This window comes from Marmota marmota, unplaced genomic scaffold, assembly GCF_001458135.2.
Source record: "Marmota marmota marmota unplaced genomic scaffold, marMar, whole genome shotgun sequence".
Taxonomy (NCBI): Eukaryota; Metazoa; Chordata; class Mammalia; order Rodentia; family Sciuridae; genus Marmota; species Marmota marmota.
The window spans coordinates 1,177,443-1,196,764 of NW_025999871.1; the positions used below are offsets into that span (position 1 = coordinate 1,177,443).

A 19,322-nucleotide genomic window follows, 5' to 3' on the forward strand; every position below is an offset into this window, starting at 1 on the left:
GTTTCACCAAATCTAAGATGTCATCAACTTTTTTTCAGGGGTAAAGTACTGGGGATTGAACCCAGGGTGCTTTACCTCTGAGCTACATCCCAAGCACTTTTTAGTTTTTATTTTGAGATGAGGTCTTAGTTACTTAGGGTCTTGCTAAATTGCTGAATTTGGTCTTGAACTTTGATCCTCCTGCCTCAGCCTCCCAAACTGCTGGGATTACAGATGGGCACCATCATGCCTAGCAGATGTCATCAATTTTAAACTCACTATTATTTTATGTTGCACTAAGAAGAAATTCTGCCATTAGTTTTTTTTTTTTTAGATTTTTTTTTCACAAAACCTTTATTATATTTATTTATTTTTATGTGGTGCTGAGGATTTGAACCCAGGGCTTCACATACCAAAAGCACTCTACCACTGAGCTATAGCCCCAGCCCTGCCATTAGTTTTAAGACATATTCTTATTTTAGCCAGGTGTGGTGTCACATGCTTGTAATCCCAGCAGTTTGGGAGGCTGAGGCAGGAGGATCACAAGTTGAAGGTCAGCCTCAGCAATTTAGTGAAGCCCTAAGTGACTTAGTAAGACCCTGTCTCAAAATAAAGACTCAAAAGAGCTGTGGATGTGCCTTAGTGTTTAAGCACCCCTGGGTTCTATCTCTGGTACAAAAAAAAAATCTTTTTTGAAGAGGTTAAACTGAAAAAAAAGTGTGTCTTATAACTGATGAAAAATATAACAAAGAAGTGCTTCATTTCTAGATGGAAAGGGCTTCCTAAGCTTAAAGAAAAATCTCAGGGCTGGGGATGTAGCTCAGTGGTAGAACACTTGCCTAGCATGTGTGACGTGCTGGTTCAATCTCCAGCACAGAAGAAAAAACAACAGACAAATATCAATGGCTTTGCTGTCATCAAAATTAGAAGATTTTGTATGTCTAAACATTAAAAAATTTGGGGAGGCCCTAAGAACTTAAAGGCCCTAGAGAACTTAGTGAAACCCTATCTCAAAAAATAAAAAGCCCCGAGGATGTGGTTCAGTGGTAAAGCACCCTTGGGTTCAATCCCCAGTACAAAAAAAAAGCAACGTAAAATAATAACAGCAATTAAAAGTTAAACAGACTAAGAAAGGGCTGGGATTGTGGCTCAGTGGTAGAGCACTTGCCTGGCATGTGTGAGGCACTAGGTTCGATTCTCAGCACCACAAATAAATAAATAAATAAAATAAAGGGCTGTTGACAGCTAAAATATATGTATATATTAAAAAAAAAAAAACAGGGCTGGGGTGTGGCTCAGCAGTAGAATACTCACCTAGCATGTGTGAGGCCCTGGGTTCGATCCTCAACATCACATAAAAAAATAAAGATATTAAAAAAATGAAATGATGACTTCTGAACTAAGCATTCAGTTAAAAAAAAGACAGAAAAACTGGGGCATTAATAATCTTAATAAAGAGCTCTTTGTAGCATGAGAAGCAATATCAAAAGATTGCTAAGAAGAAGTCAAACTTTATATGAGAAACCGTTTTTTAAAATGTCAATTTATGTAAGAGAAAATTGGCTGTATCTATGACATTTATGTATGATTACTCACTAGTAATCGAACATATGCAAATAGAAGGTTTTTCTTTGTATTAAATTAGCAAAGATTAGAGGAAAAATTTCAGTGTCTGCTAAAAGGGGGTTGCAGAACTCTCACATATCACAGAAAAGATTGTAAAGTGCTATAACTTTTTATTAGTAGTAAAAATACTCAGAGTCTTCCATTGAATAATTTCACTTTTAGAAGTCTATTCTATGGAAATTATCTTATCTTTCTATGATGATTATACATTTACTCTTTTTAAAAATATTTAGTTGTTGATGGACCTTAATTTTATTTATTTATATGTGGTGCTGAGAATCGAACCCAGTGCCTCACACATGCTAGGCAAGCGCTCTACCACTGAGCTACAACCCCGGCCCACCAATATTCTTTTTTTTTTTAATTTATTTTTTATTTTTTAGTTGTAGATGAACACAATACCTTTATTTTATTTTTATGTGGTGCTGATCGAACCTAGTGGTCCACACATATGAGGTGAGTGCTCTACCACTGAGCTACAGTCTCAGCCCCACATTTACTGTTTTATAAAGAATATTTTTAGTTGTAGATGGACATAATACCTTTATTTTATTTATTTTAATGTGGTTCTGAGGATTGAACCCAGGACCTCATATGTGCAAGGCAAGTGTGCTACCACTAGAGCCACAAAACTTGCCCTATTTAATCTTATTATGGAATAAAATTCCAGAAAACTTTAGAAAAATTTTAGGAAAAATAAACATCTTAGGACTATGGCTATGTTGTTAAAAGGGAAAAAAGATTGTTTTCTCCTTTAGAGAGAGTCTCTTCCCTTTATTGCGCATGCTGGTCTGGAACTCCTGGGCTCAAGCAATCTTCCTTTCTCAGCCTCTGCAGCATTTGGTACACCATGCCAGGTGAAAATGATTTTTTTTCCTTTTTTTTTTTTGGTATTGGGGATTGAACCCGCTGGGGTACTTTACCAGTGAGCTACATCCACAGCTCTTTTTTTTTTTTTTTTTTTTTAAGGATGAGGGAGAGAGAGAGAGAGGAGGGAGGGGGAGGGGGAGAGAGAGAGAGAGAGAGAGAGAGAGAGAGAGAGAGAGAGAGATGTACTCTTCAGGTACAAAACATATACNGAGAGAGAGAGAGAGAGAGAGAGAGAATTCTTTAATATTTATTTTTCAGTTTTTGGCGGACACAACATCTTTGTTTGTATGTGGTGCTGAGGATAGAATCCGGGCCGCACGCAATGCCAGGCGAGCGGGCTAACGCTTGAGCCACATCCCCAGTCCCCACATCTCTTTTTTAAAAAATTTTTGAGACAGGATATCACTAAATTGCTGGGGCTGGTCTTGTCTCAGATTTGTGATCCTCCTACTTCACCCTCCTGTCACTGGGATTTCAAACATGCACCATGCACATGGCATGATGGCATTAAAAAAAAAATGCACTACCAAGGGGATTAGGGTTTTCCCCTCATCTAATCAGAAAACAGTTTTCTTAGGTAATCTGATAAAAACCAAAGCACTCAAATGCTGTAACCTACTAAGAAGTGTAGGAGCTGGGTGTGGTGGTGCACACCTGTAATACCAGCAGCTGGGGAGGCTGAGGCAGGGGGATTGCAAGTTCAAAGCCAGCCTCTCAAACTTAGCGAGACCTTAAGTAACTCTTTGACATCTTGTCTCTAAATAAAATACACACACAAAAAAAGGGCTGGGGGGATGTGGCTCAGTGGTTGAGTGCCCCTGGATTCACTCCTATCTATCTATCTATCTATCTATCTATCTATCTTCTATAAATAAATGAGGAGGAGGAGAAAGGTGTATGTGAAATCCTGGAAGGAGAAAAAGTGTTCTTGCTTTGAATGTCCGGGGATATACCTCCTGGCTGGAAGACCTGGGAGTCTGGCATCTTGATGACCTCAGCAAAAATGTCTTCTGCTTCTAGTGCTTTTTGCAGTTTAGTGTATGCACCTTCATTCCTCCTGCCTGTTCCATTTATCTTTCACACCCAGTAACTTCGTGTTACAAACAGTTCTATGGTTCCCCTGCTGAAGTCCTGGGATAGCTTCTTGTGCATATGGATTCTTGTTAAAGACTTATATGGCGCTCTGCCTCTATGTTTGGACTCCTATTTTTTTTTTTTTTTTGGTCAAGGAGATTGAACTCAGGGGCACTTAACCACTGAGCTACATTCCCCAGCCCTATTTTATATTTAATTTAGAGACAGGGTCTCACTGAGTTGCTCAGCCTCGCCTTTGCTGAGGTTTGCTTTGAACTCGTGATCCTCCTGTCTCAGCCTCCCGAGAGGCTGGGATTACAGGCGTGTGCCACCGCGCACAGTCTTTTTGATCTTTGTTTTTGGTACTGCAGACTGAACCCAGGGGCACTTTACCACTGAGCTACATCCACAGCCCAAATTGCTGAGGCTGACATCGAACTTTCGGTCCTCTACCTTGAACTGGTGATCCTCCCGTCATGGCCACCATGCCCTGCATTCCTATCTGTCCTTTGATGAGTTCTTTTGTCTTACTAAAACAGTTCCGGACTTGGCCTTCACACCTTTACATTCCCGAGGGAAACACTTTTTGCATCCCTCTTCCCAGGGTGACCCGAGGGTCACTAACTGTGGAACTTCTGCAGCACTGTCCAACACTGACTTATTGTTAGTTTGTTGCTTGCGTCTACCAGGGCTGGGGGGCGGCAGACAGCCGGATCAGACTCTGGGGAGGCTTGGGAAGGTAGGGGCATCATATTAGTTTTCGGTGGTCCTGATGGAAATCACAAACTCTTCTGATCTCGCGCCACATGGGCACAGCGGGTGACCCTGAGGCCTCTTCGTGAACTGTGTCTCTACCTTGGAAATGGAATCAGTCTTGGAAAGAGTAAATGGTAACTGTCTCCCCAGCAGCGTCCAGACACACCTTCAAGCTCATCCTGGGTTCACGAGGCGAGGCAGGACGTGGCACTGGGTGATCCCATCTCGTGAGAGGGCCCCGTGGCTTTCAGGCCCCACCAACCCTGGGGCAGAGCGGGGGTGGGGAGGTCGTCCGGTGTAAATTCGTTAAGCAAAAGCGGGGTATTGGCTTTGGCATGGGCACAAGGATGCTGTGGAGGCTGCGGCCTTAGGCCCTAGGCTGCAGGTAAGGGGAAGTAGTACACACGCTTTGGACTTGCCACAAGTTGGGGGTGGCTTTGGGGACAAGAAGTCTGCAGCAGGGTAGCTAAGGCTGGCTCTAGAGAAGAAAAGGGGACAGGTAGCGTGGGGAAAAGGAAGTCCGCGCCTGTCTTTTCAGGTTGGCCAGGAGCGCGGATAAAACCAAGGGGAATAGGAGGACAGCTATCTCGCGACAAGCCTGAGCTTGGGACTACCATACAGTCCCCATAGGGAACTGATTGACGCCATTCCCCTCCCCCACTCTGGCGGGTAGGACTAGAGAACGGTTCGAAGAAAAACGCATGCGCAGGAAACTAAGTTATAAACCGCTGAGGCTCCAAGTTCAATATCTGTGGGAAGACGCAGGCGCATAAAAAGCCCGGCACCTTTACGAAGCCCGAGGCTGAGCCAAAAACGCATGCGCAAAATCGTCTGCCGAAGGTGGGCCCACTGTATATATTACGCATGCGCCTAGTTGCTGTGTGATGCAAGGGGCGGTGCAGGGAGCTGGTTGCGCGTGCGCAGAACTTGTTCAAAGGGCCTTATTTAGGTTGCGCAGGCGCCCGCTGGCCATTTCTTCTTAGCCACGCCGAAGTCGTGTGTGTAGGTGAGTCTCCGCGGATCCTTGTTTGCCGCCCAGCGACACCCAAGTATGCTCTTTTTTGCGGGGATTGCTTGACTCCTAAGGCTCTGGTAGAGCCTGGGGGCCTTTGGCAAGCTGTGAAGTGCCGCTAAGTGCCGCGGAAATTTCGCTGAGCCTTGGCAGCGCCGCCGAGGCCTGCAGGCCGCGACGACTCTATTGTGTGAGATGTCGGAGGAGGCGGAGCGGAAGCGGCCGCCGCCATTTCCTTGCCTTCACGCTGGCTCTAGGCCGGGGTCCCTTCGGCTTGGAGTTTGGGCACTTTGTTCCCCAAACAGCTTCGGGGTTCGGATCCTTGGCCGATGGTGTGGGGTATTGGAGTGGGTTAAGGTATCTGCACGGGTGGAGCTCCTGACGCCTCTCTGGTTTCCGTGCGGCGCTCCGACGGTGGAGGGTCATTTGGTTAACGTTCTTAGGTTTTATCCTCATAACCCGCCTTACAGTCTATTTCGACGCCAGGATCCTCAAAGAGACGATGATGTTGGGCACCGAAGGCGGAGAAGGATTCGTGGTTAAGGTCCGGGGCTTGCCCTGGTCTTGCTCGGCCGATGAAGTGCAACGTTTTTTTTCCGGTGAGTTTGAAACAGGAGGCGGGAGTTGTCAGCCCCACTGTCGGGAGGGCTGGCGAGCGGGCCGGCTTGCGGCTGGGGCTGAGCTGGGCTGGGCTGGGCTGGTCCGGGGCGGGGCGGGGCGAGTGGGCCTTGCGGGTGGCGCCCCCTGGCGGGGCGCGGGCGGTAGCGGTTGCCTCTGTGCTGCTCGCGCCCAGCGGGCCGCTGTTACGCAATGGAAATTGTGAAAGCTCCACCCGTTCTCTTCGCCCCCCCTCCCCCGGATGGGGGTGCTGCCCACTGGAGTTTTTCTTTCTTTTTTTCGATCTTAAAACAACTCATCTCTTGTGGATGTCCTTTCTAAAATGTCGATTTGGATAAGTGGGATTTTCCCCCTCAATCTTGAGAAAATAGACTAGTAATAGCTGGGCAAATTATAGTAATTTAAAGTATAATTGTTTTCTGATTTTGGTGGTGTTTGGAAAGGGGTATTTTTGTTTGGAAAAGTTAAAATGGTCACTTTCTAATTTTAGTTTTCCTAATTGAGATTTGGTAAATGAAGAGTTCCTGCTCGTCTACTACTTAAAAAGTTTTTTTTGTAGTTGTAGATGGACAGCATGCCTTTGTTGAATTTTTTATGTGTTGCTAAGGATCCCAGTCCAGTGCATCACACATGCTAGGCAAGCGCTCTGCCACTAAGCTACAACCCCAGTCCACGTCTGCTTCTTTATTTAACTCCCTTTACAGTTGAGGTTTGTGAAGCCCAGGGATGTTTTCTTAGTTGTGTAGTTTTTTTTTTTTTTTTAAACAACTGTATGTAGCTTTTCTGAATAATTTCTCCTGGAATCTTCTTGTTCCTGGTATTAGTAAGAGTAGACTTGAGTTATATTTGGAAGAAGTTTTCAAGTTTTGGAAAAGATTCTTGTAGTATTGACTTACTATCTGAATTTAGCTACAGTAACAGAAAACGACCTGTAAAACAAGAATCAAGTATACTGGAAGCCACTTTTGCAGGGGGCAAAACTGGGTTTGGTTTCAGCTGTGCAACTTGGAGCATTTTAGCTTGGTAACATGATCCCCTTTCAGGTGAGTATTGGGCCTGCATTGGATTTGATTGAGAAACTGTAAACTGTCAGCTGTAAAACTGTCAAATTGGTTGAACCAAAACTCAATCTGATGTGTTCAGAAAATGCTGTAAAGTCCCAAGGTCCAGATGTGATCTTGTTATAAGTTCTAAGAATGATGAGACTTGAGTACCAAATTCTCTAGAGTTTGATTACGAACCTGCTTTGAATATTGGGTTTTCTTGAATTAAGATGTATTTAGGGAATGAGTTTCATGGATGATGAGAGGATGAATGCTTAAATACCGAGAGACATGCTGGGAGTTGGTAATATCTTCATTTAGGCTTCACAAGTAACTTACTTTTTAGTGGTGACATAAATGGGCACTTCCATCTGTATCACCCACAGGTAGTTTAGGTGTAAATTCTGTATTAACGGTTGTTTTCTTTCCAGACTGCAAAATTCAAAATGGGGCTCAAGGTATTCGTTTCATCTACACCAGAGAAGGCAGACCGAGTGGCGAGGCTTTTGTTGAACTTGAATCAGAAGATGAAGTCAAATTGGCCCTGAAAAAAGACAGAGAAACTATGGGACACAGATATGTTGAAGGTTTGATTTATGTTGCCCTAGTAACAGTAAAATGTTAAACACATAGTTCTTACCCTGTTCTGAATTTTAGGTATTTGACCGCATGGAAATGGTCATCTAAGGGAGTTTATGGCAGCTCTTCTTAGTTTATCTAAAGACCCAGGAAATCTGAACTTTGTTCTATCATTTTCCAAAATTGACTAATTCTAAGCACCTCTTTCAGTATTCAAGTCAAACAACGTTGAAATGGATTGGGTGTTGAAGCATACTGGTCCAAATAGTCCTGACACGGCCAATGATGGCTTTGTACGGCTTAGAGGACTCCCCTTTGGATGTAGCAAGGAAGAAATTGTTCAGTTCTTCTCAGGTATGTAGTCCTGTTGCTGAGCAGTGAGTTTGGCTAGCTTCTCGCAACATGATTATTTAATAGACATGATTAATTAAAATTGATTAGATTAGGTACTTAAATAGGTTGTGAGTATATGCTGATGAATTAATGTTTTCTTCCTAGAGACCTTCAAATAACTTAAGCCCATCTTAAAAAGGTGGAAATTAGAAGTACCAAAATGTTAATTTTGCTTATATTTAGTATTGTAGTTCAGAGTAGATCTTTGAGGATTGTCCTCAACAGCTTAACCACCTCCCTTACATTGCTGTTTAGCAAAGTACTTCAAGTTAAAGGTAAGATTCTTTAACATTAGAATGAGTGAGGTTGTTGTAATTTATGAGTTAAGTGTCTTTGTTTCAAGACACTTATTTGGTACATGAGACCAGAAATAATTCTAATGGTCTGATTCTCTATGCAGAAAATTATTATGGAAACATCTTGGTTTAGCCTGTTATAAACTGTTACTGAAAAGTCAAATGTAGTTGAGTACAGGTTGAATGCTTATAGTTTCAGTACCTGAAAAACAGTACAGAAAGCTTTGAAATTGTTCTGGGCCTAAAGTATTTGAATGTTTTTATGCTGAAGAGCTGATAAGATTGCATGTTTAGCAGAATGTTAGTTCATAATGTTTTAAATACTATTAATATTCTTGATATAATAAAATTGGTTTTAAGAGCAAGAAATCCTTTCATGGTTTAGTGTAGGATGTGTTAAAATTTTGACTCAGATATGTATCAAGTCCTAATATTGTCAGAATTTCTGAAATCAAGTCTGTTTTGTTTTATCTAAATTGGTGAGAATTGAATGTATCTGTCAACGTTAAAAATGAACATAATTTCATATCTTCTAGGAAAGTGCTTTAAGCCCTTTTTGTAAGCTTGGGAATGTATCCACGGAAAGGATTTTTCATAGACGGAATTTCCAGAAGTGAATCATACTACTGTTAGAGCATAAGAGTGCATGATTGTGCTGTGTAGATAGTTGTTTGTTGAAAGTTTAGATTGTATGTTTGTCAATTATGTGATTTAAGTAATGTTTCAATTTTTATGAAATGTTTAAATGTGTACTTGTAAAAAAAATTTTTTTGAAGTTCCAATAATTTAAAGCATTGAAATATAAAATGAGGTAAAAGGTGTGTCTTGAATTTAGTAAAACTGTTATTTTAATGCTTGAAAATTATATTAAATTCTTGTATACTTTTCAACATTGCATAGATAAGAGTGTTTTTAATTGTTGAATTCTTAATGCACCTTGTGTGGAGCAGCAGTTTTTTTTTTATACATTCATACTGTACCATGGGGTGTGTTAAGAATTGAGTTATACTTTGTAATAGTGGAACTTCATATTATTGCAATGCATATTTAAAAGAATACTTGTTGAAAACATACCATTCACCTAAAGTTAAAATTCTGGTTTATTTAAAGCTATAAGAAGAATCATTTCTGGGCTTGTGATGTTAATATTGCCCCCCTACTGGGGTTATTTGTCCTTGGGTTGAAGGGTTGGAAATCGTGCCAAATGGGATAACATTGCCGGTGGACTTCCAGGGGAGGAGTACGGGGGAGGCCTTCGTGCAGTTTGCTTCACAGGAAATAGCTGAAAAGGCTCTAAAGAAACACAAGGAAAGAATAGGGCACAGGTGGGGATGGATGGTTGGTTGGATATGTCACTTTTCTTATGGTAAACAATTAAATCCATATTCTCTCTGCTTAACAGGAGGAAATAAATAATCTATTTCCTATTCCCAGTTAATTGATACTTTGCCATGTTCAGACTTTTGCTAGTCAGCACCCTATATTGCTTTTAAATAAATTTGAGGTTTTAAAATTGGCCCTAGTTAATTTGGTCTGCTATGTGATTTTTGTGAGACTCGTATTAACCCCAGTCAATGGAGTTGAGAGACTATGGCTTTAAAAATTAATGCAAACCTGGCTTTAGCTGTAATAACACCCACCTAGTAAATTAATATTACCATAAGAAAATGTGATACTTTCTGATCTTGTTTTTAAAGTTGAAATGCAACAAACTTTTTCTTGCTGTATAAATATTCTGCATATGTATTAATAAGCATAGCTTTCAAGAAATTGTCACAAAAGGTTTTATTCTCTCTGCTTGTGACTATTTTTCATTGAAGCATGCGCTTACCTATGCTGATTCCTACTAAAAGCATAGGCTGGGGTATATATTGGCGAGAGGAAATGTGTAGTGTGGGCTAGATTGTTGGTGGAGGCTGGCCTTTTAGCCCACTTGCTATACATACTGCCAATGGATTTGAGTTGAAATGTGTTGAAAGTTGAGTGGAATTATTTCCCTCCTAAATCATTTATTTATAGTACTCCTCTCTACCCCTAAGGTTGGGCTCTGCCTCAGAGGAGTTTTTTCCCTGTAAATTTTACATTTAAAGTAATATTATTGAGTGAATTTCTGGTCATTGCCTATGCAAATATAAGAAATCTGGCTTTAAATATTAGTCAGTTTCATGGCTATGACTAGATTGTTTTCTTGTATAGCTAAACACCTGTATGAAATGAACTAATGTTTTCTCTCCCCTCCCCATTCCCCTCCCTCTTGAACACTGCTTTAGGTATATCGAAATATTTAAGAGCAGTCGAGCTGAAGTTAGAACTCATTATGATCCACCAAGAAAGCTTATGGCCATGCAGCGGCCAGGTCCCTATGACAGACCTGGGGCTGGCAGAGGGTATAACAGCATTGGCAGAGGAGCTGGCTTTGAGAGGATGAGGCGTGGTGCTTATGGTGGAGGTATGTGGTGATGTGCAAGGTGGGACCAGTTTGTTCCTTGTTTGTCTAGGTATTTTCATTTGATTAATTGTACTTTTTGTCTTTCAGGCTATGGAGGCTATGATGATTATAATGGCTATAATGATGGCTATGGATTTGGGTCAGATAGATTTGGAAGAGGTAAGGTAAGAATTGAATTTCTCAGCTGAGGAGTATTACACTCTTGTCCATCTAGACCTCAATTACTGTTTTTCAGGAATGTCTGATCACAGATATGGGGATGGTGGTTCTACCTTCCAGAGCACAACAGGGCATTGTGTACACATGCGGGGATTACCTTACAGAGCTACTGAGAATGACATTTATAATGTAAGTACAAGATGAATTCACAAGTCAGATATTTAGTATGACAGTAAAACTTGGACCTTATTCTACTTGATGAAAATTGGGTTTACAGTTTAGTTTTTCATAATAGTAGCAAATTGACTTGATTTCTTTGAAATGTCGTTTTAGTTTTTTTCACCACTCAATCCTGTGAGAGTACACATTGAGATTGGTCCTGATGGCAGAGTAACTGGTGAAGCAGATGTTGAGTTTGCTACTCATGAAGATGCTGTGGCAGCTATGTCAAAAGACAAAGCAAATATGCGTAAGTCTGAATTAATCACTTGGGGACACTTAGGTGGTTGTGAACATTTTAAGATAGAGAAATAGAATAGTGGGTTTGGATATGTTGGAAATTTGTGGGTTTTAAAATTAGTTATGACTGAAGGAGATTTGTTATGAACATATCTTGAAGTTTGTTTTTAATTGATAATTTAGATGAATGTTTTATTAAAGACAAGTTTCTACAAACATCAGAGAAGTAGCTAGACTTTTTTTTTTTTTTTTACCAAAAGTGTTTGAAGTTCACAGATCTACTTGTTAAAGAACTTAGTGTTTATCTTGTTTTCTTTCACCAACAAACATTTTCAAACTTTCTTTTCTCTCATTTCAGAACACAGATATGTAGAACTCTTCTTGAATTCTACAGCAGGAGCAAGCGGTGGTGCTTACGGTAGCCAAATGCTAGGAGGCATGGGTTTGTGTAAATATCACTTTAGTGTCCTTTTTTTAAGCTAACCTTGTATACCTTTTCTCTCATTTCAGAACACAGATATGTAGAACTCTTCTTGAATTCTACAGCAGGAGCAAGCGGTGGTGCTTATGGTAGCCAAATGATGGGAGGCATGGGCTTGTGTAAATATCGTTAGTTTTTTTAAAAACCAAAATATCTGTATAAGTCGATTATTGTAAGTTAAGTTAATCTATAATAAGTGTAGCATAATTAATAAGTGTAGCATAATATTTAAGTTTAGTATAATTAAGTTAGCATAACAATTTAAGTTAGGCAAAGAAAGCAGTTTATTACTTTAAATGAATTTTGTAATTACTGTATTAATTACTATGTAAATTTTGAGTTGAATCAACTGCTCAGGATAGATAATTCAAATTACATTTAAGTACTTTGGGGGGAAATGTAGAATGCAGCTAAATTATTAGAGTATGAAGCTTATATCTAAAATAAAATAGTAAAAACAGGATTAAAATAATTAATTTGGGGGCATAATTAGCTGGGGATAATTAGGTATTCAGTGATACCTGTGTATTGACATACTTAAACGTAACAAGCTAAGGGGGAAACCCCACTAAATCCAGTCAAGCAGTTTCATGAGATGTTCACAAAATGCCTCTGCTTAAGGAATCGTGGATTTAGTCCTGCTGATGTGTATGCTGCTGTTAACCATTTGGTTCATAAATATTTGACTAGCTCAATGACGAATAGAAGAGTTAATCTGGTAAATAGACAATAGACAGAAGGAGACAGGGTTAGTAATATAAGATGAAGACTGGAAAATCATAGATATAGAATTACAAGCTCGGTACCACCAGGTACCACATTACATAAGGAACAAAGCTCTAATGTTCTCTTAACTTAACAGCAAACCAGTCCAGTTATGGTGGCCCAGCTAGCCAGCAGCTGAGTGGTGGTTATGGAGGAGGCTATGGAGGCCAGAGCAGCATGAGTGGATATGGTAAGCATGTTTTCTTATATACGTAAAATAAAGTTTAGGTAGGTTTCTTTAGTTGGGAAATTATGCAGGTTTCTTTTTTGTGAGATTGGGTTATTAAATGTATGCTTTTGATCCTAATTGTTCTTAATAGCTTAATTTTCAGAAACAATCATTGGGCGGGGGAAAGGTTCTATGAATTTAATAAATTAGTGATTGCAACTTTGAAATACTATCGAGCCAGAAACCATGCCTTCATTTATTAAAACATTAGAATAGTACACTTTTTCTGTCTTTTGGTTAAATCAATTTTTGATGGAGGGAGATTTTTAAAGTAGAATGGTGGTTGGGTTTAGGACCGTTATTTACTAGTCAGTTAACATAGAGATGGTTTTATTAATTTTTTTTTCAATTGGTCTAAAGAATGGTGATTTTGGTATTATAGTCTTACCCTACAAAATCCTTTTGCAGACCAAGTTTTACAGGAAAACTCCAGTGATTTTCAATCAAACATTGCATAGGTAAATATTTTCTCAAAAAATATAATTTAAATTCCCAATAGCAAATACTGATATGTTGTAATAACACTATTTCTATAGCAGTCAATGGCTCTGACTTAACTCCATGGAGGCTGCCATTTTGGGCACAGTGAGTTGCCTTTAGTCCAACTTTGTCCTCTCACTTCCTGCCCACTATGAATAGGAAAAGCAAGAGACATCCCCTGTGCTCCCTATTCATACATGCCATTCGAAGAACACAATGTGATTGTTATGGTAAATTTTTTTTTTTTAATGCCTTGCTTAGCTTTAAAAAAATGAAGTAATTTTGCAATTTTTGAAAAACACTAGTTTTCCTTTAAACTTAATTTTCCACGTTGATCCTGAAGAATCCATTTAAATGGTAGCACAAGAGTCTGGCAAGTTGGTACTGCAGAGAAAAGGGGTTAATTGAGACTTGTTTGGAGTCGGGATTCCCCTTTCCCAAACATGCTTCTCGCCACTTGGACAGCAGCCATTTGTACTCGTATACATTTTAAATTTTTTCTTGGAATGCATTATTTTATTTGACTGAGTGTCTGACACTACTTCTAACTTGTCAAATTGATCTCTTCGCAGGTAGCCAAGGAGCAATGAACAGCAGCTACTACAATAGTGGAAGCCGTGCATCTGTGGGCGTGAACGGAATGGGAGGGATGTCTAGCATGTCCAGTATGAGTGGTGGATGGGGAATGTAATTGATCCTGATCACTGACTCTTGGTCAACTTTTTTTTAAAGAAAAAACAAAACTTCAGTTTAACAGTTTTTGAAATCCAAGCTTGTGACTTATGCTTACTCTATATGTGGGAATCAGGATTATTTGAAAGATTTAAGGTTCAGTATTTTTGAACACAGCAGTCATCCAGGATGTTAACAGCAAAGTTGAGTAAACTATAACTGTTAAACAATTTTCAGCTTTTCTCAAGTTAGTTATATTGTAGGATGTACTTAAGCAGTAAGCGTATTTAGGTTAAAGCAGTTGAATTATGTTAAATGTTGCTCTTATACCATATTACATTGAACACTGTTTGGATGCATGTTGAAAGACATGCTTTTTGTAAAACTCGATATAGGAGCTGTGTCTACAATTAAAAGTGAAACATTTTGGCATGTTTGTTAATTCTAGTTTCATTTAATAACCTGTAAGGCACGTAAGTTTTAAGCTTTTTTTTTTTTTTAAGTTAATGGGGAATATTTGAGACGCAATACCAATACTTTAGGATTTCGGTCTTGGTGTTTGTATGAAATTCTGAGGCCTTGATTTAAATCTTCATTGTATTGTGATTTCCTTTTAGGTGTATTGCGCTAAGTGAAACTTGTCAAATAAATCTTCCTTTTAAAAACTGCACTTTGTCTTGTCTGTGCTTCAGTGTCATGTGGACTGTTTCTTGGTGCTCTATTCCTGCCTGGGGCGTAGGTCCTCGTATCTGACTGGCAGAGAGGCTCGGCAGTTGAGGCTGTTGTTAGATGTCTTCAGACTTCAATTCCCTTCAGTGCAACTGCAGGTAAACTTGGCTTTGGGGTCCTTGGAAGAGCTGTATGGTTTGGCCTGGCTGCACAGGACCTGATCTGAGCTGCTTATAACTTGTAAGCACTTGCATAAAACAAAGGGGAGCTCACTGCATGGCCTGCATGTCTGGGAGGCCTTCAGGCATGGCTACAAAAAATTCCAGAAGCAAGGGGGTGGCTGGAAGCTGCCCTCCCCGGTCTGATTGCATTTTTTGAATTTTGTATATAGGTTGTCTACTAAAAGGTCATAAGATGGTTTTTGTTCTGGTGAACCCTGGGGCCTCACCCATACAAGGCAAGCACTCTGCCACTGAGCTGCATACCCAGCTCACAGACATTTTTTAGTTGTATATGGACACAATACCTTCATTCTTATGTGGTGTTGAGGATCGAACCCAGTGCCTCACACAAGCTAGGCAAGTATGGTACCCAACACTGAGCTATAACCGCAGATCCTTCACTGTCTGAAATTGCAGTTTTCAGCTTTACATTTTTGCTTAATTCTTAAGTCCATTTGGGAGCAAAACTCCCATTGCCTTGCAAAACAATTAAAATATCATAAAGTGCTTCTTGGTGTGCACATAATTAGCTTTAATTTCATACACTGAAATTCATGTTTTGGTTGCTCAAGTTCAAATGATTTTTTTTTTAATATTTTTCAGTTACAGTTGGACACAACACCTAGACATAAGTTAAGGCAGTTCTTAGAGATACAGACCAAGGAAGCTCTTTGGTAGATGTATAAATAAGGTCCTTGTGGATTGGGAAACATTACTTATTCAAATGGTATTAGAGAATTTAGGTTGCAGTCATGTGGTGTGTGGGCTTATGGCCTTTAAAGCTGTTAAATTATTACCATGCCCATCCTGAAGGTTTTTAAACTTGTTACTGTACAGTGAATAGACTTGAAAAAGTGTTTTGTTCATTTCTTGTTTTCCTTGGCAGCATTGCACATAGAAGACTTACATGGAGGGTTCTGCAGGTGTCGCTTGGTTGCATGCCCTGCTGGGAGGAGGATGCAGTTCCACACTAGTGGATGGAAATGCCTACAATATATCATGTAGTTTTTATCTTAAACAGGCCTAGAGATAATTTTTAGGTCAGGCAGTATTAGGAGTTGACACTATAATGTCATAATTTGCTAAACGTGATGCTGCCCTTGTGATCTTGGTAAGTTAATCTACAACCAAGAACTTTGAGCCTTGAATTCCTTCTGTGGATCCTTTGGGTAACTGCTTGGAATAAGAAACATCTTTATTGAGACACTTGGCCTGGCTAGAGCATGGTGGCACATTTAGTTGAGGAGGATTGCAAGTTTAGGCCAGTCTGGCCTAGGCACTGGGATTTTAAAAATGAGGTTAAGAACCATTATGGCTCTTTTGAGTCCTGTGCTTCATGAATCAGTCCCTCATCTGGAACCTTGCAATGACTACATAATCTTTTTTTTTTTTCTTCAGTATCGGGATTTGAACTGAATACTATGCAATAGCTGTATCACTCTTCTATACCCCCAGCCTTAAGAATCTGCATTTTAAACCAGACATGAGTGTGCATCCCACCCCTGACCCCTGCCCCATCCCTCATCACCTGCATGTTTATACTTCAGAGGCACTACTTGGCTGGCCCTCTTGTTGGGATGAGTGGTGCCAAACCAGGGACTTAGCAGGTTCCAGAGTTCAGATGTATATTTCAATTCTGAGTATGTTATTTTGACCACCGAGACAACTAAGTGTTTGTATCCTTTAGACCTGTGTCCATTGTCAAGGTTGGGTGAAATATCAGACATATTAGTGGGAATTTTCATGTGAAATTTTTTTTATTGAATGTTCGGAGCAGTGTTGAAGTAGGAAAGTATTACTTTCCTTCCTTTTCTGTGTGTGCAGATGAGACCTAATGCTCAGAAGTGAAGTGACTTGCCTAAAGCTCCCTGAAAGTTCAATTTGGGTGCACTGAAAATAAACGTACAGATAGATGGTACCAGAACAGTTTGGGGATGTAAACTTTTCCTGAAAATTGGGCCCTGTGTGGGGTTAACAGGTGCTTTGTGTGTGTATATATATATATATATATATGTAGTCTATTGTGATGCCATGTGGTTCTATAATAGGGTTTGAAAACATATAGCTTGGGGTTGGGGTTGTAGCTCAGTGGTTGAGTGCTTGCCTAGTACAGGTGAGTCACTGGGTTTACTCCTTGGCACCACATAAAAAATAAAGGTTAAATTCTTTGTCTTCCAAAGTAGCTTCATATTTCCACAAGCAATTAATTAAAATGCCTTAAAAAAAAAAAGCCTACAGTGTGGAATGAATGTGGCTTTAATGTGGGGCAGATCTAGTTTTGAAGTCTTGCTATGCAGTTCTGTGCTGTGGGGCCCTGGGTAAATCCTGGGGCCTAAACTTCTGACCCTCCCACATTTTTCCATCTGTAAGACAGATGTTGAAGGGAGCAATATGTGGAGTTTGGTTTTGACAGTACTATAGAAGTGTCATAGAGTCAGGACTGATGGAGGCTGTAGGTGAACCTTCTGCAGGAAAAGCCCAAGGAAAGACAGCCAGTGTTGGGTTCTACTATGGCAGGTCTGGTACAGCTAATATCAAGCTAAGGAACTGTGGGAAGTGAAAGCATGGGGTTTTAGAAAAGCAAGGTGTCAGTCTAGAAGGTTGGAAGCCTAAGACCTAGATTGGACTGACTTGTCTGATGTCTGGGCATTGCATTACCTCAGGTGGGGCTCCAGAGAAGAACAGTCCAAAAACAGTACCTGCCCTAGCATTTTTTTGGTGGGGGTGGGGGCAGGGGGGTTAGTGAGGCTGGAACCCAGCAGTTCTCTACCACTGAGCTACATTCCAGGTCTTTTTTTGGGGTGGTAATGGTGGGGTACTGGGGATTAAACCTCAGGGGCATTCTACCACTGAGCCACATCCCCAGCCCTATTTTGTATTTGATTTAGAGATAGTGAGGCCTTAAGCAACTCAGTGCTGAGGCTGGCTTTGAACTTGTGATCCTCCTGCCTCAGCCTCCCAAGCCACTGGGATTACAGGCATGCGCTACTACTGCATGCGGCCCCCAGTCCTTTGAAAATAAATGCCTCAACCTCAACTCCTGCCCAAATCTTTGAGGAAGGGTTCCATTAGCTTTCTAAAGCTGGCCTTGAATTTGTTGTCCTGCCATTCGTTGGAATTGCTGTATTATAGGAGTGGGCCACTAGGCACAGTGTACTCACTGCTTTTTTGGGGGTGTGTGTGTGGGGGATACATTTTAGAGACAGGGTCTCACTGAGTTTTTGAGCCCCTTGCTTTTTTTTTTTTTTTTTTGCTGAGGCTGGCTTTGAACTTGTGATCCTCCTATGTTGGCCTCCTGAGCCGCTGGGGATTATGTACCACCACGCCTGGCTTTCACACTGTTTATGAAATTAAAAACAATGTGTGGCAGGTACTTTTTCCACAGGTTCTTCTATCTATCATTTATCCACTCCCATAAATAGATGGTCCTGACTTAAGATGGTTCAACTTGGGTCATTTTTCAACTTTCACTGGTGTTGAAGTATCCCAAAACTAGAGTTTTCCAATAAATCACATGCTTTATATAAAACAGGCTTTGTGTTAGATGAGTGCTCAACTGTAAGCGCATATTGCAGGCAGGCTATGATGTTTGACAGGTTAGGTATAGTATTTTGACTTATCTGGACATAGCCCCATTGTAAATTAAGCAGCACCTCTATAAATAAATGAATGACTTGAGCTTTGATAACAAGCTTAAGGCCATAGCCTCAACTTGTGCAATGCCCACTCAAAAGCATCTTCACCTAAAACCTTGCTCTCCTGGCTATGGACCTCATGGCTCAGAACCCTAAGAGCAAGCTGGAGGGCAGGGTGCCCCAGGTTTCTGTGCAGTTGACACAAACTTGCTTTTTGTACACACCAGGGAAAAATAAATGACTTTATTGCATGGCCAACAAGAGGTATTCACAAGGGCATGGAAGAGCAAATCTCTAAAGCAGACAAAGCATAAGGATAGATGCTTTGTGCTATAAAGCATTGCACAAATAAAAAATTTTGGGGAGGAGAAAAACTGATTGCATATTAGAGTACAACTGCTATAAAAAAGGATAAATTTGAGAAGTGAAAAATGACAGCGAAATCATGTTTACATATGGACCAAAGTCAGTGATGGAACAAAGCAGATGGAAGAGTTTCAGTCCAGCAGTTAGTTGCAGTTAGTTCATACTAGGTGCTCAACAGCCACTTGGCACACTGTCTTCTGGAGCAACAGCCACCAAGTGGAGATCTCATTCTCTGATTCTCTTGGGAAACTTCCCCAGCCTCTGGTGTTCCCTGGAGACCCAGAGTTTGGCACTGTACCTGAGGCTGCCCTCCATGCTGAGGCTCTTGAAGGTGGCTGGCCAGGCCTCAGGAGGCAGTGGATGAGCAGCGCTGCAGCAGCAATGTGTGGCAGTTGTCACACACTCGAACTGGCTTTGGGTAGGAGGGCAGGGCCAACTCGTTGCTGGAACAGGTGTTGCAGAATATGTGCCCACAGTTCCGGCAGTGGTGC

General features: G+C 40.7%; 2 protein-coding genes across 16 annotated transcripts in view; one reads left to right on the forward strand and one right to left on the reverse strand.

Annotated features, from left to right (window-relative positions):
* The first annotated feature begins 110 nt into the window (after positions 1-110).
* On the forward strand, positions 111-14,610 carry Hnrnph1 (heterogeneous nuclear ribonucleoprotein H1). Of its 10 annotated transcripts, none has more exons than XM_015506401.2 (14): positions 5,184-5,311; positions 5,788-5,916; positions 7,410-7,565; positions 7,768-7,911; positions 9,433-9,571; positions 10,517-10,695; positions 10,783-10,854; positions 10,910-11,043; positions 11,188-11,323; positions 11,672-11,731; positions 11,824-11,913; positions 12,657-12,749; positions 13,197-13,246; positions 13,841-14,610. In XM_015506401.2, exons 2-13 carry the CDS (start codon positions 5,820-5,822, stop codon positions 13,244-13,246), a joined length of 1,350 nt encoding a protein of 449 aa, XP_015361887.1. In that variant the 5' UTR covers positions 5,184-5,311; positions 5,788-5,819; the 3' UTR covers positions 13,841-14,610. The 10 variants fall into 10 exon arrangements, with proteins under 10 accessions (XP_015361889.1, XP_015361883.1, XP_048640790.1 ...); XM_048784843.1 differs by having other exon boundaries at positions 11,824-11,883; XM_015506397.2 differs by lacking the exon at positions 13,197-13,246 and having other exon boundaries at positions 5,166-5,311; positions 5,804-5,916.
* Positions 14,611-18,693: 4,083 nt separating this feature from the next.
* Rufy1 (RUN and FYVE domain containing 1) overlaps positions 18,694-19,322 on the reverse strand; it is a 56,410-nt gene continuing 55,781 nt past the window's right edge. For all 6 annotated transcript variants that reach the window (XM_048784776.1, XM_015506413.1, XM_048784813.1 and 3 more), the window contains one exon: positions 18,694-19,321. In XM_048784776.1, the coding sequence (XP_048640733.1) occupies positions 19,178-19,321 (144 nt within the window). In that variant the 3' untranslated portion in view covers positions 18,694-19,177. The remainder of the gene's footprint in view (position 19,322) is intronic.

Coding starts and splice junctions, on each gene's coding strand:
- Hnrnph1 (XM_015506397.2), top strand. CDS start 5,820: ATGATGTTGGGCACCGAAGGCGGAGAAGGATTCGTGGTTAAGGTCCGG. Junction 7,912..9,432: donor AATTGTTCAGTTCTTCTCAG/GTATGTAGTCCT, acceptor CTTGGGTTGAAG/GGTTGGAAATCGTGCCAAAT. Junction 11,914..12,656: donor GATGGGAGGCATGGGCTTGT/GTAAATATCGTT, acceptor TTAACTTAACAG/CAAACCAGTCCAGTTATGGT.